At 43.7% G+C, this 17,228-nt stretch overlaps 1 protein-coding gene and 1 non-coding gene across 3 annotated transcripts in view; one reads left to right on the forward strand and one right to left on the reverse strand.

Annotated features, from left to right (window-relative positions):
• Window positions 1-17,228, forward strand: part of Bmerb1 (bMERB domain containing 1) — a 123,336-nt gene that overhangs the window by 70,585 nt on the left and 35,523 nt on the right. For both annotated transcript variants that reach the window (XM_060364235.1, XM_060364236.1), the window contains exon 2: window positions 935-1,058. In XM_060364235.1, coding sequence (XP_060220218.1) covers window positions 935-1,058 — 124 coding nt within the window. The remainder of the gene's footprint in view (window positions 1-934; window positions 1,059-17,228) is intronic.
• LOC132646654 (U6 spliceosomal RNA) lies at window positions 5,207-5,313 on the reverse strand. The gene has a single exon (XR_009584903.1). It is a non-coding gene; the product is annotated as a U6 spliceosomal RNA (small nuclear RNA).

The following is a 17,228-nucleotide window of genomic DNA, read 5'->3' on the forward strand; positions in this document are numbered from 1 at the left end:
GTGTGTGTGTGTGTGTGTGTGTTTCCTACCAGCATCCTCTGAATTTCCCACAACAAAGCTACGCTATTTTGTATTACTACTACTTACATTGCTTAGTATGACCTTAAAATAATTAAAACATAGAGTTTTCTTCTGACTAGAATCATCCTTAGTCTTTGAGGCTTGGGTATGCAAGGCCATGGTCAAAGAGGCAAAACTAAGGGGCTGGGACCAAGCAAGGACTGATGATGCCTTGAGAAAGTTCACATGAGCCTACTGAGCCCCTTACAGACATCCTACCTATAGGTTCCACATATGTTTTAGTTCATTTTCTGCTAATATGACAGAATACTCCTCCCCCCCCTTTTTTTAAAGAAAAAAAGGGCGATGCTGTTGGAGGCCAGAAAGCTCAAGTCTGGGTGATACTTCACGCTGCATCATAATTAGATAGTATCAGGATAGTGGGTGCATGCAGGAGAGAGAGGTGAGCAAGCTAAGAAAGTGGAACATGCTTTATGACAAGCTGCTTCTTAGGTAACCCAGGCCTGTTAGAGGAGCTACAGACCTTGATAATCTCTCAGACCCCAACCTCTCTCCACCCCATTATGGGACCAAGTCTCAACACAAGATACATTTTAACCATAGCACCATGGGTTCCCTGGTTTTGGAAGGTTCCTTGTCTCACACATGCTCTCAGCCCAGGTCATATCTCTGCTCCTGCAGTGTGTCATGGCTGCTGTGGCTCTCCAGAGCACCAACACAGTCTTCTCTGTTGGAATTCTTAATTCTTGAAGAGAGTGAATCTCACTGTTTCCAGGATGGAACTTGAACTCACAGCCCTTCAGCCTCTGCCTCCCTAGTAGCTGGGATGAGGAAACACACCCCTATTTCTGGTGGGGCCTTTTGAAAACCCTCATGGCCTTGGAGTCCTGACAGCAGTCTCCTGTTCACACAGGCCAGCTGGACATCATCTCCATGGCTGAGACCAGCATGATGCCTGAGGAGATTGAGCTGGAGATGGCGAAAATCCAGCGTCTCCGTGAAGTCCTGGTCCGTCGAGAGTCTGAACTCAGGTTCATGTGAGTGCATGGGAAGTAAGGGCAGAGGTGTAGAGTACAGAGGCAGCGTGAAGAACGTGGGAGTGACTGGTTATTGTGCACTAATATTGAGCGCTTAGGGGCACCAAGAAAAGCCCTCATGGATGCCACATGTTCTCAGAAGTAGCCTTAATTAAACTCAGTTTTCTTTCTTTCTTTTTTTCTTTCTTCCTTTCTTCTTTTCTTCCTTCCTTCCTTTCTTTTTCTTTTTTGGTTTTGGTTTTTCAGGACAGGGTTTCTGGTGGGCCTCAAATTCACAGAGATTCACTAGCCTCTGCCTCCTGAGTGCTGGGATCAAAAGTGTTTCCACCATGCCCAGCTTAAACCCAGTTTTTTTAATTTAAAAAATTAAATAAAGAAAATAGAATACTAAATAAAAATGCATCCTAGTTTCTTTGGTGAGGGGAGATGGGATTGGGGTTACCATGGAAGATGGGTCAAGGTATAAGTAGGAGCTATATAGTCTTTGCTCTTCCTGGAAATTCCAAGCTTCCTGGGAGCCTTTTTCATTAAATTTATTTTTTAAAATTTATTTACATCCCACTCTTCCCAGTCCTACTCTTCCTCCCTTTCCCCCCTATTTCTCCCCTATTCCCTCCCCTATTCCCTCCCCTAGTCCTCAGAAATGGGAAGGCCTCCTCCCCTACAAACTGACCCCAGCCTATCAAGTCTCATCGGGAGTGCATGTATCCTCTTCGTCTGTGGCCTGGTAAGGCCACCCCACCAGGGGAAAGTGATCCAGAAGCAGGCAACAGAGTTCATGTCACAACAGCCCCTGCTCCCCTTACTTGGGAACACACTTGGAGACTGAGCTGCCTATCAGCTACATCTGAGCAGGGGGCCTCTCCATGCACAGTCCTTGGTTGATCCATCAGTCTTTACAGGGCTCCCTGGGTCCAGATTGTTGGCTTTGTTGGTCTTCTTGGGGAGCTCCTGTCCCTTCCGGGTCCTTCTATCCCTCCACTCTTCTGTAAAACTCCCTGTTCCCTGCCCAAAGTCTGGCTGTGAGTCTTGGCATCTGCTTCAATCCCCTGGTGAGTAGAGTCTTTCAGAGGACATCTGTGGTTGCCTCCAGTCCTGTTTTTGCTTTTGTTTTGAGACAGGGTTTACGTAGCCCTTGGCTGTCCTGGAACTTGCTCGTAAACCAGGCTGGCCTCAAACTCACAGAAAACTGCCTGCCTTTGCCTCCCAAGTACTGGGATTAAAGGTGCAAACCACCACTGTCCGGCCCTGGGAGGCTTAAGAAATTTGTCCTTTTGTTTCAGCTTTGCTATTTTAAGTAGGAAATACCAGAAACTGGTTATTCATGTAATTTTTCAAAAGCTTTGCTCTCTGGCCTGTCGTGTGGTGTTTTTGTTGTATTGAGAAATGTTTGAAGCCTCTCCTTGAAGCTGTGGTGGGCTTGGCTTACCAGCTCACAAGTGAATATTAGAATGCTAACAATGTGGGGTCCTGCAGGGGGTGCTGTGACAGCCACAATCCTGATGAAATTATGCAGGTATGTGTACACACAAGCGTGTATATGCAATCGTGTATACATGCTAGTGTGTGTGTGGGTGCCAGGGAAACTAAAAATCTGGTTTATTGGGGAAACCAGCAACGGCATTCCAGGAAAAGGTACTTTCAAGGTGAATAGTCTGTAAATGTACAGCTGGTCTCTTACTTGTTCTAAGAAGATGTGATATGACATTAGAGGTAATTTTGTTGTTATTGTTGTTTTCCAGACAGGGTTTCTCTGTGTGGCCCTGGCTGTCGTGGATTTGCTTTGTAGACCAGGCTGGCCTCAAACACACAGAGACCCAACTGTCCTCTGCCTCCCAGAGTGCTGGGCTTACATGTGTGTGGCACCACACCCAGCTAGAGGTAATTTTTTTATTATGTAAAACAGATACATGCTTTGCACAAATATTAATTTTATATGGAAAAAGGGAATCTTAGATTCTCACTATAACACAAAGAAGTGGGTATTGTCATCTATTTCTTTGTTTTGTTTTGTGACATTGTCTCACTATGCACCCCAAGCTAACCTCTCAAGTGCTAAGTACTGCTGTGCACCACCATGCTCAGCCTCCCACCATGTTAAACAAGACCCTGGGTTGTGTTCAGGCTAGCCTCTTTCCCTGTCATTCACTCAGGGTGAGTACATAAACATGCACTACCATGCTGTCTACACACTGAGGGGCTGTGATCAGGCAAAGCTGGATGAAGCTAGTCAGGCAACATGGACTCCCTGGACTTTGGTGCCCTCAAGTGCAGAAGGAGAGAAAACAGCACCTTTCTCTAGGAATGTTGAAGATGATCTGGATCTCCAGATCTTGGTATCCCTGGGGAATGAAACAGTGTCTTCCAAGAGAAAATACGGTTTTAAAAACTGTGTTTCAACAGGCACAAGGTGAGTATTTATAGCCCAAGCACAGCAAAGAGTTAGGAAATGGGGACTCCTTCCAACACCTTGGAATCTAAGGAACTGGAACCAATGACAGTCATCACCTGCTTATGTTAAGCCCACAGCTGCCATGGAGCCCACGAACTAGCCTATATTTCACAGTCCAGGTGGCCATGTTCGGATGCTTTTCAGACCAGGTGTAGTGGCCTCTCCCATCGTCCTTCTGTCCTTCCTTAGTTTGTTAGCTGAACTGTTTGCTGGTTCATATGCACAGCCTATACCTCATATTTCTCCTGCCAGAATGTTGAGTAGTATGAGAGGGAGGCTTACCCTTTCCCTGACACTTCAGGCCAAGGCAGCTAAGAGCTTCTGTTTCCTGGGGCCTCTGGAACATACACAGTGTACCCTACATGTGGCATAATTTGCTCACAGAAACCAACAAAATGTAGTTTTATTCTTCCTCTTCATGGATTTAGAAACTGAGGCAAGAGAGACATGACTCGCTAAGTCAGTAGCTAATACAGAAGAAGCACAATTTGAACCCTTGATGTCTGTCTTGGAGGCAGAGCCTTACCCTGAAGCTAATCTCAATGCAAGGAATTGCCCTTAATTGCCCTTAAGGAATTGTCCCTTAATTGCCCAGCTTTTCCAGAACAGAGGTGAGTTCCTGCTTGGATCCCCACATGGCCACATTCAGTTTTGTCTTGCTTCACCATCTTTGTCAGGTCTTGAAACCTGGGACATGGCTCACTCGGTACTTAGACCATGAGTTGCACTACAGAGCCCTCCCTGCCTTGTTTTCCAAGGGAGCACCAGCACCCATGGACTCTCATGAGGAGTCTGGAGGACAGCTTCTTTCCCATCCACAGCCCTCTGATACTCACAAGAGGCCTTCTCAGTCCTCCAGACCTTAACTAGAGCCACCTGATGACTTCCAGATGTGCTGGGCTTCTGACAAACAGCTGTCCTGGGGTTGCTCACCTACATTTTCTAGTTTTCCTTTAGCTGAGCACACCCAGGCTGTCCTGCATTCCCAGCCATAGTACTTCCAGCCAACCAGGGAAGCCTCCTCAGACTTACTCTATATAACCTTAACAACCAGCACTGACCCAAGTCTCCAAGCTGTGGCCCATGCTCTTTATTCACCCATCACACCCTTCTTATCAACAGTGCTCACCTGCCCACTGCTGCTTGCCAACATTACTCCACCTAGCAGTGTCAGGTCCCAAAAAAACTCAGGACAAATGGCTAACTGAGGTGCCTATTAACACATCAAAGTAGACACTGGCCACCAGGTTCTCCCTGTTGCAGACTACCTGTTGCAGAGTACCTGTTGCAGACCCCTGGACCCCAACCCCCTACCCTAAACCTCTCCAGTCTAGGGACTGGGTTTTGCTTTCCTTCTTTCAGCTTCTCCTTTTCCATATAACTCAGTCATTTGAGCCATGTGATCTCTTGGTTCTCTTGGTTCCCATGGGTCCTCTTGGCCCCTTCTCCTCTCTCTTCTCCTCTCTCGTTTTTCTCTCCCACTTCTCATGGCCCCATCTGTTTTGATGGCCATGTTCAGTCTGGACTCTTCCAGATGCCTCTGCTGAACTCTTCCTCATGTCTACAATAAAACCCTTTTCCTCAACCTCTGAATGGTCATCCTGAATTGAGGGTAGGGAGCAGACACAAGTCATGTTGGGTGTCCTTTCTAATTTTAGTATATGTGTTGCCAAAACGAGCACTGTCCTTTCATTGGATAGAAACTGTTTCCTAGGCAGCTTTGAGTGTCATCCTTGCGCAGGGGCCATGCTAATCTTCTCTGTGTCGTTCCACTTTTAGTATATGTGCTGCTGAAGTGAGCACTTGGCTCCACTTATTAAAGGTTCTACCACCTTCTAACAGCACCATGCTTGAGACCAATCCTTTAACACATGGGCCTGTGGGAGTCATTATAGATCCAGGATACAGATGATGGTTTGGGACTTGCAAGCTCCTAAGCCCCAAGTTAGTAAATCCTGCCCCCTAGGAGCTTTCTGTGGAGCCCTGTTTCTGCAACGATTCCTGAGGACCTCTGTAATGGTTCATTTTAACCGAAGCTCTGGGGCCGTGTGAGGGAGTTCCCACACGGGTTTGTCTGAGGAGGGAAGACCATGCTCAATGTGAGTAGCACCACCCCACCTGGACAGCAACACTCACCTCTCTGCTTCCTGATGGCCGATGTGATGTGAGCAGCTGGCTCATGTTCCTGCTGCCCTGTCTTCTCCTCTATGATGGACTGCATCCACAAACAGTGAGCCCAAAAAAGTCCTTCCACTCTTCCACTCCTCTTTGTCAACTACTTTATCCTGATAGGAATAGTAGCTATGACACTGACAATATTGATATTTTTTGAGTGTTCTCCTGGGCCCTGGCACACACTAAGTGCTTCCTAACAGAGGGATATATCAAGACACCCAGACCCATGCAGTCAAGTTATATGCCACAGTCAGGTTCAAAGACCATGGTCAGGTACACAGCTTGGTCATAAAGGAGCCCCCAGGGGTGTGTGTTTCCTAATCTGAGTACCTAGTGTCTTTTCTCTGTGTCTTCCCTTTAGCTTGCCCTCTGGCTTTGAACCTACAAAACAGCATTTTGAGATCTCTTTGCTGAGGTTTGTTGATCTTTATGAACTTTTCTAGAAGAAATCAGGGAGCCCCTGGGTCTCACAGAACCTTCCCCCCCTGAAGCAGCCGGCAAATACTTGGAAGCTAATGCCTGGTTCTGTCTTCCTCCTGGACACAGTTGTCTTTTCCACCCTGCCCTGCTGCTACAACCTTAGGCTCATTCTCTTTTCCTTTATCCCACCCCGCGATCACATCATCAGCTTGTAATAACTGCTGCAGCCCTTGGCTGCCTGGCTCAGCTTCTCTGTGTCTCATATTTCTCCCTTTTCTTGTTGTTTATCTGGGTTCCAGAAAATTAAGTATCGTCAGCCTCCCAGTGGGAAGGGCTGGTTATCTCCATGCTCCACCTGCTGGTTGGACTTTCATAAAAGGGATGTGCAGCCTACCTCTCAGCTTGCTCCAGGCATTTGCAGCTTTTAATCAGTTGAGTCAGAACTGCATCAGGCAAGGAAGATGATTGTGTAAAGGATATATCTCAGGAGTGAGGTCTTAGAATGTTAATATTCCCAAAGCTGTGCTTGAACCTTAGAACCATTTCATTAAAAAGCATAAGGGTTGAGAAAAAGCACAAATCCTAGGAAACTGGGGCACAGAGAAGTCAAGTCCTTTGCCCAGGTTTGCATTGGTTCTGACAAATAGATGATAGTGGTATAACTTGGGCTCTCTGCAGAGTGAGGGTAGGGACAAACCAATGGTCTCTATCATTAAGCTTCTTAATGGTTTTCGGTCTTGTTCCTATTACCAACTTTGTGGTCTAGAACAAATACTTGTCTTGTTGAAGCCTCAGTTTCTCCATGTATACAATGAGGACATTTATGTCTCCCTAGTCATGCTGGTCCGGCATGGCACATATGAAATTGGGCAGCTCTCTCCTTTAATCCCTGGTGCTATGCTCTGGGGAGGGTGGGGCACCATGATGGCTTCCTCTCCTGGAAGAAGCTGAGACTAAGGGGCTGTCCCGAGAGTCTCTGATGATAGGTTGGCTCTGGGTGTAGCTCTAACAAATCTGTGTCCCTGGGGATGTAGCAGAGGTGGTAGAGCACTTGCCTAGTTGTAAAAGAAGCCCTGGGTTCATGCCCCACTCCACAGGCCAGTAATCCTAGCACTCAAAAATCAGAAGTTCAAGGTTAATGTTTGGCTATGTTAAGGTTAAGCTTGGCTATCCTGTAACTTGTTTTGTAGACCAGGTTGGCTTTGAACTCAGAAATTTTCCTGCCATTGACTGGGATTAAAGGCATTTATCACCTTGACTGGGCCTAAACTGTTCTTTAATTCCTTTTAACAAATTGGAAGCTTAGCTAGGTAGGGTCTTGTCCCTCCTTTTTTTTTTTTTTATCATTTAACATCTGGCTTTCCTTTTAGCTCTTTTTTTTTTTGTGGTTATATCAATTTTTTTAAATTTTTTATTTAACTTTTATTAATTACACTTTATTCATTTTGTATCCCCCCATAAGCCCCTCCCTCCTCCCCTCCCGGCCCCAGCTTTCCCCCCCTTTCTGCATGCATGCCCCTCCCCATGTCCACTGATTGGGGAGGTCCTCCTCTCCTTCTTTCTCATCTTATTCTATCAGTTCTCATCAGAAGTGGCTGCATTGTCAGGGTTCTAGGTTATCTCCTTGGTTGGAGTATGAGTCTCTGGGAAGTTCCCTGTGTTCAAATTTTCTTGTTCTGATGATCTCCTTGTGGAGTTCCTATCCTCTCCAGCTCTTACTATTTCCCACTTCTTACATAAAATTCCATTCATTCTGCCTGTCAGTTGGCCATCAGGCTCAGCATCTGCTTTCACAGTCTGCATGGCAGAGGCTTTCAGAGGCCCTCTGTGGCAGGTTCCGAGGTTGTTTCCTGTTTTCTTTTTCTTCTGATGTCCATCCTTTTTGCCTTTCAGGATGGGGATTGAACATTTTAGTTAGGGTCCTCTCTTTTGCTTAGTATGTTTAGATGTACAGATTTTAGTGGGTTTATTCTATGTTGTATGTTTATATGAGTGAGTATATACCGTGTGTGTCTTTTTGCTTCTGGGACAACTCACTCAGGATGATCCTTTCCAGGTCCCACCATTTACCTGCAAATTTCATGATTTCCTTATTTTTCATTGCTGAGTAATATTCCATTGTATAGATGTACCACAGTTTCTGCATCCATTCTTCAGTTGAGGGGCATCTGGGCTGTTTCCAGCTTCTGGCTATTACAAATAAAGCTGCTACAAACATGGTTGAGCAAATGTCCTTTTTGTGTACTTGAGCCTCTTTTGGATATATGCCTAGGAGTGCTATGGCTAGATCTTGAGGAAGCACTATTCCTAGTTGTCTGAGAAAGTGCCAGATTGATTTCCAGAGTGGTTGTACAAGTTTACATTCCCACCAGCAGTGGAGAAGGGTTCCCCTTTCTCCACAACCTCTCCAGCATGTGTTGTCACTTGAGTTTTTGATCTTGGCCATTCTCATAGGTGTAAGGTGAAATCTCAGGGTTGTTTTGATTTGCATTTCCCTAATGACTAATGAGGTTGAGCATTTCTTTAAGTGCTTCTCTGCCATTCGATATTGCTCTCCAGAGAATTCTCTGTTTAGCTCTGTTCCCCATTCTTTAAGTGGATTACTTGGTTTGCTGCTTTTCAGCTTCTTTAGTTCTTTATATATATTGGATATGAGTCCTCTGTCAGATAAAGGGTTGGTGAAGATTCTTTGCCAATCTGTAGGCAGTCATTTTGTTTTGATGACGGTGTCCTTTGCTTTACAGAAGCTTTTCAGTTTCATGAGGTCCCATTTATTGATTGTTGCTCTTAGAGCCTGTGCTGTTGGTGTTCTGTTCAGGAAGTTTTCTCCTGTACCAATGAGTTCTAGGGTATTCCTCACTTTTTTTCTAGCCGATTTAATGTGTCTGGTTTTATGTTGAGGTCTTTGATCCACTTGGACTTCAGTTTTGTGCAGGGTGATAAAGTATGGATCTATTTTCATTTTTCTACATGTAGACATCCAGTTGGACCAGCACCATTTGTTGAAGATGCTATCTTTTTTCCATTGTATGGTTTTGGCATCTTTGTCAAAAATCAGGTGTCCATAAGTGTGTGGGTTTATTTCTGGGTCTTCTGTTCAGTTCCATTGATCCACCATTCTGTTTCTATGCCAGTACCATACAGTTTTTATAACTGTTGCTCTATAGTACAGCTTGAGATCAGGGATGGAGATACCTCCAGAAGATCTTTTATTGTAGAGGATTGTTTTAGCATTTCTGGGTTTCTTGTTATTCCATACGAAGTTGAGAATTTTTCTTTCCAGGTCTGTAAAGAATTGTGTTGGCAATTTGATGGGAATTGCATTGAATCTGTAGCTTGCTTTTGGTAAAATGGCCATTTTTACTATGTTAATCCTGCCAAGCCATGAGCATAGGAGATCTTTCCATCTTCTCATATCTTCTTCTAATTCTTTCTTCAGAGACTTGACATTTTTTTTCATACAAGTCTTTGACTTGATTGGTTAGGATTACACCAAGGTACTTTATGTCATTTGTGGCTATTGTGAAGGGTGTTGGTTCTCTAATTTCTTTCTCAGCCCTTTTGTCTTTTGTATACAGGAGTGCTACTGATTTTTTTGAGTTAATTTTGTATCCAGCCACTTTGCTGAAGGTGTTTATCAGCTGTAGGAGTTCCCTGGTAGAGTTTTTGGGGTCACTCAGGTATACTATCATATCATCTGCAAATAGTGATAATTTGACTTCTTCCTTTCCCATCTGTATCCCCTTGATCTCCTTCGACTGTCTTATTGCTCTAGCAAGGACTTCCAGCACTATGTTGAAGAGATATGGGGAGAGTGGGCAACCTTGTCTTGTCCCTGATTTTAGTGGGATTGCTTTAAGTTTCTCTCCATTCAGTTTGATGTTGGCTATAGGCTTGCTGTATATCGCCTTTACTATGTTTAGATATGTGCCTTGTATTCCTGATCTCTCCAATACTTTAAACATGAATGGATGTTGGATTTTGTCAAATGCTTTTTCAGCATCTAGGGAGATTATCATGTGGTTTTTTTCTTTCAGTTTGTTAATATGGTGGATCACGTTGATGGATTTCCACATATTGAACCACCCCTGCATACCTGGGATGAAGCCTACTTGCTCATAGTGGATAATATCTTTGATGTGTTCTTGGATTCGGTTTGCGAGTATTTTGTTAAGTATTTTTGCATCAATGTTCATAAGGGAGATTAGCCTGAAATTCTCTTTCTTTGTTGAGTCTTTGTGAGGTTTAGGTACCAAGGTGACTGTGGCTTCATAGAATGAGTTTGGTAATGTTCCTTCTGTTTCTATTTTGTGGAATAGTTTGAAAAGAATTGGAGTTAGCTCTTCTTTGAAGGTCTGGTAGAATTCTGCGCTGAAGCCATCTGGTCCTGGGCTTTTTTTGGATGGGAGACTTTTGATGACCGCTTCTATTTCTTTGGGGGATATAGGACTATTTAATTGATTTACCTGGTCCTGATTCAGCTTTGGTAAGTCAATCAAGAAAATTGTCCATTTCATTTAGATTTTCAAATTTTGTGGCATATAGACTTTTGAAGTAAGTCCTAATGATTGTTTGGATTTCCTCAGTGTCTATAGTTATGTCCCCCTTTTCATTTCTGATTTTGTTGATTTGGGTGGTGTCTTTCTGACTTTTAGTTAACTTGGCTAAGGGTTTGTCAATCTTGTTGATTTTCTCAAAGAACCAGCTCTTGGTTTCATTGATTCTTTGAATTTTTTATTTGTTTCTAATTGATTGATTTCAGCCCTGAGTTTGATTATTTCCAGCCGTCTACTCCTTTTTGGTGTGTCTGCTTCTTCTTTTTCTAGAGTTTTTAAGTGGACCATTAAGTTGCTTGAATGAGCTGTCTCAAATTTCTTCTTGAAGGCACTTAGTGCTATGAACTTTCCTCTTAGCACTGCTTTCATTGTGTCCCACAAGTTTGGGTATGTTGTGTCTTCATTTTCATTGAGTTCTAGGAAGACTTTAATTTCTTTCTTTATTTCTTCCCTGACCCAGCTGTCATTTAGTAACAAGTTGTTCAGTTTCCATGTGTGTGTAGGCTTTTTGCTGTTTCTGTTGTTGTTGAAGTCCAACTTTATTCCATGGTGATCAGACAAGATACAAGGGATTATTTCAATCTTCTTGTACCTGTTGAGGCTTGCTTTGTGACCAACTATATGGTCTATTTTGGAGAAGGTTCCATGAGGTGCTGAGAAGAAGGTAAATTCTTTTGTGTTTGGGTGTAAGGTTCTGTAAATGTCTGTGAGGTCCATTTGATTCATGACCTCTGTCAGAGTATTGTTTCTTTGTTTAATTTCTGTTTTGTTGACCTGTCCTTTGTTGAGAGTGGGGTGTTGAAGTCTCCCACTATCAATGTGTGGGGATCTATATGTGGTTTAAATTTTATCAATGTTTCTTTTACAAATGTGGGTGCTCTTGTATTTGGGGCATAGATGTTCAGGATTGTGATGTCTTCCTGGTGGAATTTTCCCTTGATGAGTATGAAGTGTCCTTCCCCATATCTTTTGAAAGTCTATTTTATCAGATATTAGAATGGCTACTCCTGCTTGTTTCTTGGGTACATTTGCTTGGAAAGTCGTCTTCCACCCTTTACCCTCAGGTAATGTCTATCTTTGTGCCTTAGGTGTGTTTCTTGTATGCAACAGATTGCTGGGTTTTGTTTACATATCCATTCTGTTAATCTGTGTCTTTTTACTGGAGAGTTGAGTCCATTGATGTTGAGAGAGATTAATGACCAGTGGCTATTAGATCCTTTGATTTTTATATTGGCTGTGGTCATAAGGTTGTGTGCTTGGTTGCTTTTTGTTTTACTGTAGTAAGGTTAATTATTTCCTGTGTTTTCTTGACAGAAGCTAATTTTTTGGGGTTGTATTTTCCCTTCCAGTGTCTTCTGTAATGCTGGATTTGTATGTAGGTATTGTTGAAATTTGTTTTTGTCATTGAATATCTTGTTTTCTCCGTCTATGAGGACTGAGAGTTTTGCTGTGTACAATAGCCTAGGCTGACATCTGTGTTCTCTTAGGGTCTGCATGATATCTGTCCAGGCCCTTCTGGCTTTCATAGTCTCTGTTGAAAAGTCAGGTGTGATTCTAATGGGTTTGCCATTATATGTTACTTGGCCTTTTTCCCTTGCAGCTTTTAGTATTTTTTCTTTGTTCTGTATACTTACTGTTTTGATTATTATGTGGCGGGAGGATTTTCTTTTCTGGTCAAATTTGTTGGGTGTTCTGTAGGCCTCTTGTATTCTTATTGGCTTCTCCTTTAACTTGGGGAAATTTTCTTCAATGATTTTGTTGAAAATATTTTCTGGGCCTTGAAGAAGGGAGTCTTCTTTTTCCTCTATATCTATTATTATTATTAGTTTTTGTCTTTTCATATTGTGTTGGATTTCTTGGACGGTCTGTGTCAGGAATTTTTTGGATTTAACATTTTCTTTGACAGATACATCGATTTCTTCCATTGTATCTTCTACACCTGAGATTCTTTCTTCCATCTCTTGTAGTCTGTTGGTTATGCTTACCTCTGTAGTTCCTGTTTTCTTCCCTAGATTCTTCCTCTCCATTATTTCCTCCATTTGTGTTTTCTTTAATTTTTCCAATTCTATCTTCAGGTCTTGATTTATTTTGTTTACTTCCTTCACCTGTCTGATTGTATTTTCCTCTTTTTCTTTTAGTTCCTTCAACTCTGTTTCTTTTACTTCTTTCAGTGATTTAATTATTTCTTCTCTGAAGGCCGCAAACTATTTGGCTGCATCTTCCCATATTTCTTCACGGATGGCCATAATCTGCTTGTCTTTAACTTCCTCCATGTCTTTATGGATAGCCATGATCTGTTTGTTTTTATCTTCCTCTAATTCTTTACGTATTTTATTTGTTTCCTCTATTGTCCTCTTCATCAGCATAGATGTAAGGTCATCTTCTTGATTTTCTATTGTGCTGCATTGTCCAGGGCTGTTCGCTCCTGGATAGCTGGGTTCTGGAGATGCCATATTGCTCTGTCTTTTGTTGGTTGAGCTTTTACGCTGACCTCTACCCATTGGGCTGTTTTAGGTGTTGGCTGTTAGTTTCTGTGCTTCCTGGAGTCCTGAGGTAGGGAGAATCCCCTTGGCTGGAAGATGATTTTTCCTGAAGGAGTCCTCCTCTGCTTTTTGGTTATGGTCACTGTATGGCCAGTGTTTCTCAGGAATTGCCACTGCTCACCTCAGGTGTTTAGCCCTGAGTAGTAGCTGTGGTCTGTGTTAGGCGGGGGGGGCTCTCCTCTTACCCATAGAAGTTCTCAAGCCCCACTGCTGGGTTTCTCGTTATAAATTTAGTGAGCTGATGCTGTTGTTACAGTTTTCCAGGTAGAGTCCTCTTGAAGAACCTGCTGATTCCCTAGCTGTGGGGTTTTCTCCCAACAGGGAAATCCAGTCTGTTATCTTGGGGCACACAGTTCTGTCCAGGAAAGTGAGAGGAGTGCCCAGCAAGTCTCTGGGTCAGAGGCTAAGTGTTCCACTCTGGGCCTAGAGAATGTGCACCTAGGTTGAGTTGGCACCTGGGGGCGCCGCTCTGGTCTGGAGGCTGGGTGCCTCAGTCTGGACCGGAAGCTGTGTGTCCCTGTCTGGGATGTCAGCTGCAGGCACTGCTCTGGTCCGGACGCTGTGGGTGCAGCCCTCTTGAAGGACCAGGGGTTCCCACAGTTTTGTCAATCTAGCTAGGGGTAACTGGTTGATCCTTGGCACAGTATCTGAGGGCTGCTGTAATGGCTCTGTGGCTTTTGTAGGTCTGAGGATGCAGCTGTGTGCCCCAGTGCCCTAGGGATACTCAATAATGGCGGCTAAGCACAGCACTCCTGCCTGCAGTAGAAGGCTAGAGCCTAGAGTCTGCGTGAATCCAGAGAGTCTTTTGGTGCTGGGTGTCCTGAAGTTTAGACCTGATGATCCCCTCCCCCCCCCCCGCTGGGGGTTTCCTCCTGCCAGGGACACCAGTCTTTGCTTTGGGGACCACCATTCTGTCTGGGGTGGCAGTGAGTAGAACCCACAGGCACAGATGCCCGCCCGTGGCTCCGCCTTTCTGGCTATTGGGAGCCTGGATGTCTGCCTAAACTGGGTAATTTTCCCGAGACCTTTTCAGGGTGGTGGTATCAGCTGAGTGCTCTGAGATCAGACCAGCCGTTTCCCTCCCTGTGGGTTTGCACCCAGAAACTGAGTCTCTGGTGCCCTGGGGCCCACAGCTCTATCTGAGGCGGCGAATCAGGTGCGCAGGCAGGGCTCTGTGCAAGGTGCCTGGGTCCCCGGCTCTGGCTCTGGGCTGGCTCCTGGGGCGCCCGAGGAACCTGAGTCTTTTCCAGGGAGTGTCTGGGTGACCTAAGGTCAGTCCCAATCGTTTCCTGCTCCGTGTGGTTATCTCTCGACTGGAAAATCCAGTCTGTGATGTTGTGGGCCCACAGTTCAGTCTGGGACAGTGACCAGATCATGCTGGTGTGTAGCTCTGGGCTGGCGACCAAGTGCCTGGCGGAACCGGGATCTCTTCCGAGGTTTAGCCGGGTGAGTTAAAGCTGATTGAATCCCCCACCGTGGGGTATCCTCTCACCTGAGAAACACAATCACTTGTGTTTTATGGCCACGAGTTCTGCTTGCTGTTCACTGTGCCAATCCTGCTGTGCTGCTGTTCAGAATGAGAGTCCTCCCGGTGCCACCTTCTTGCCCCGCCCCCTTCTTTTAGCTCTTTAAACACAGGATTTAGCTCCATTCTTCCTGGTGCCCCTTTTCATTATAGATCTTTATAACCATGGCCATTAATAACCACAGGACACAGTCCACACTAGGCTGTTTTGAAATCTCTTCTGCAAATGCAATTAATCCAAAACTCTTCAATTTAGCCTCAGGCAGATTTTTTTTTTTTTGGATGAGGGCAAAAAAGTAGCCACATTTTCCACAAAAATATCACAAGAAGGATCCCTAGGCAACAGACAAAATTTCTTCTCTGAAGCCTATTGAGCCAGGCCCCCTAGTTCAAATCACCCTCAGCAACACTGTCTCCCATGCTCTTACTAGTGTGGCTCATTTAGCAGCTCTTAAAGCATTCTACTGCTTTTCTAGCACAAAGTACCAAAGTCTAAATTCCTCCAAACAAAAGCATGGTCAGATCTGTCACAGCAATATCCCAGTCCCTGATATCCTTCTGTCTTAGTTAGGGTTTTACTGCTATGAAGGGACACTATGACCAAGGCAACTTTTATAAAGTAAAACATTTAATGGGGGCTAGCTTACAGTTTCAAAGGTTTAGTCTGTTACCATCATGGTGGGCAACATAGCAACATGCAGGCAGACCATTATCTATGGCCCAGGCATTCAAACTCATGAGTCTATAGGGCCATACTTATTCAAACCACCACAGGGGATTTGACAACATCACACAGACATACATGCAGGCAAACATCAATTTGCATAAAAGAAAAAGAAATAAATCACTTTTTATTATATGTGCTTCCAAAATGAGCACATAAATCTTTTTTAAAAAGATCTTTTTACTGTTATTAGACCACACAGAGGGCACCTAGTTAATTATGAATTAGTCTGAATACCAGATTATCAGTAAGAAAATTCTTAGTACAGAGTGTTCCCAATGTTACTTGAGACAGACTTAGACTAAAAAATTGTTGTGTTGGCCAAGTGTAGACATGCTCATCCTTAATCTCAGCACTCTGGAGGCAGAGACAGGTGGATCCCTATTGTTTGTAACAAAATCTTAAACATTCCATTTTACCAATAAAGACTCGGGAGCCAGATACTGGGTGAAAGCCTACTAGCTCAGAGAGGCAGAGAAAGCAACCAGATGACCATCCTACTCAACCAACATCCCAGAAGAAACAAGCCCCTTCACCTTCTTCATGTTGCCTTAAAAACCCTTAAAACTGATTTTCTGTTTTTCTGCTTCCTGTGCGTCTCTCTATCCATACTATGGACTTCCTCTGACTCACTATGTTTCCCCCCCATGTTCACTCCCTGTCAACTGGTTGCTTGCTTCTCCTCTTGATCTACTGTTGACTTTATCCAAAATTCTTGGATTAAAGGTGTGTGCTAGGGCTGAGCCACACCAAACTAGAAACAAAATTTTCCAGGGGTTCACAGTGTGATCAAATATCCTGCAACAGATCTCTATGAGTTCAAGGCTAGCCTGGTCTACATAGCAAGTTCAAAGCCAGCCCAGTTCTGAGACCCACCCCCCTCAAAAAATATTGTTATATATAGTTAGAAAACTACATATGAATCAATGTCCCCTTTGGGGCATTTATGTTTTCTTTTCTGTGGAGCCTTTCTTTTCCCTCCATCTTTGTTTCTTCCTCCTTTTCTGTTTTTTTTTTTCTTCTCTCTCCTCTTTATGTTTTTAAATTACTTTCCCTTCCCTTCATTCTTCTCTGCTTCTCTTGCCATTTCCCTCTTTGGAGTATAATCTTCATTACATATTTGATTTTTGTGGGGCCAGATATGCAGAAAGTAATAAAACAGCACACTTTATCTCTTCCTCTGGCCACTGCATATGCAAAGATGCATCCATGCACAAAAGTGCATATACAGATATTGGAGAGATGTCTTAGCAGTTAAGAGCACTGGCTCTTTTTCCATCAGACCTGGTGATAAGTACATGGCACTCACAAATATCTGTACCTGAAATTTCAAGGAATCAGATGCCTTCTTCTGGCCTCCATGAGTACCAGGCACACATGTGGTAGATAGACATATAAGAAAGCAAAACATATATATATGTAAAATAAAAGGTAAATTAAATTTAAAAAATGTAAAGGTCACATACATACACACAAAAGAATCAAAACTCAGTTTAGAATATTATTTAGAAAGTAAGCTTTTCTCAAGGGTTATGATTGGGAATGAGTGTCTTATTCAGGAAAGAAGATCTGATTACAACCCCAGGGGACATCAATGGAGATTAAGGAAGATATCATTTTAAAAGCCCCAGGAAGAAAACTGACAGCCTGGCCATCAAGGATGTCCTAGGGGCTTCTCTTTTCTCTTTGTTTCTTGGTTCCTAGAATGATGCTAGGAAATGGCTGGAGACTTCTCAACACATCAGTATTCGAGGGATAACATTGAAGCTTACAAA

The sequence above is a fragment of the Meriones unguiculatus genome, chromosome 11 (genome assembly GCF_030254825.1).
Source record: "Meriones unguiculatus strain TT.TT164.6M chromosome 11, Bangor_MerUng_6.1, whole genome shotgun sequence".
Classification (NCBI taxonomy): domain Eukaryota; kingdom Metazoa; phylum Chordata; class Mammalia; order Rodentia; family Muridae; genus Meriones; species Meriones unguiculatus.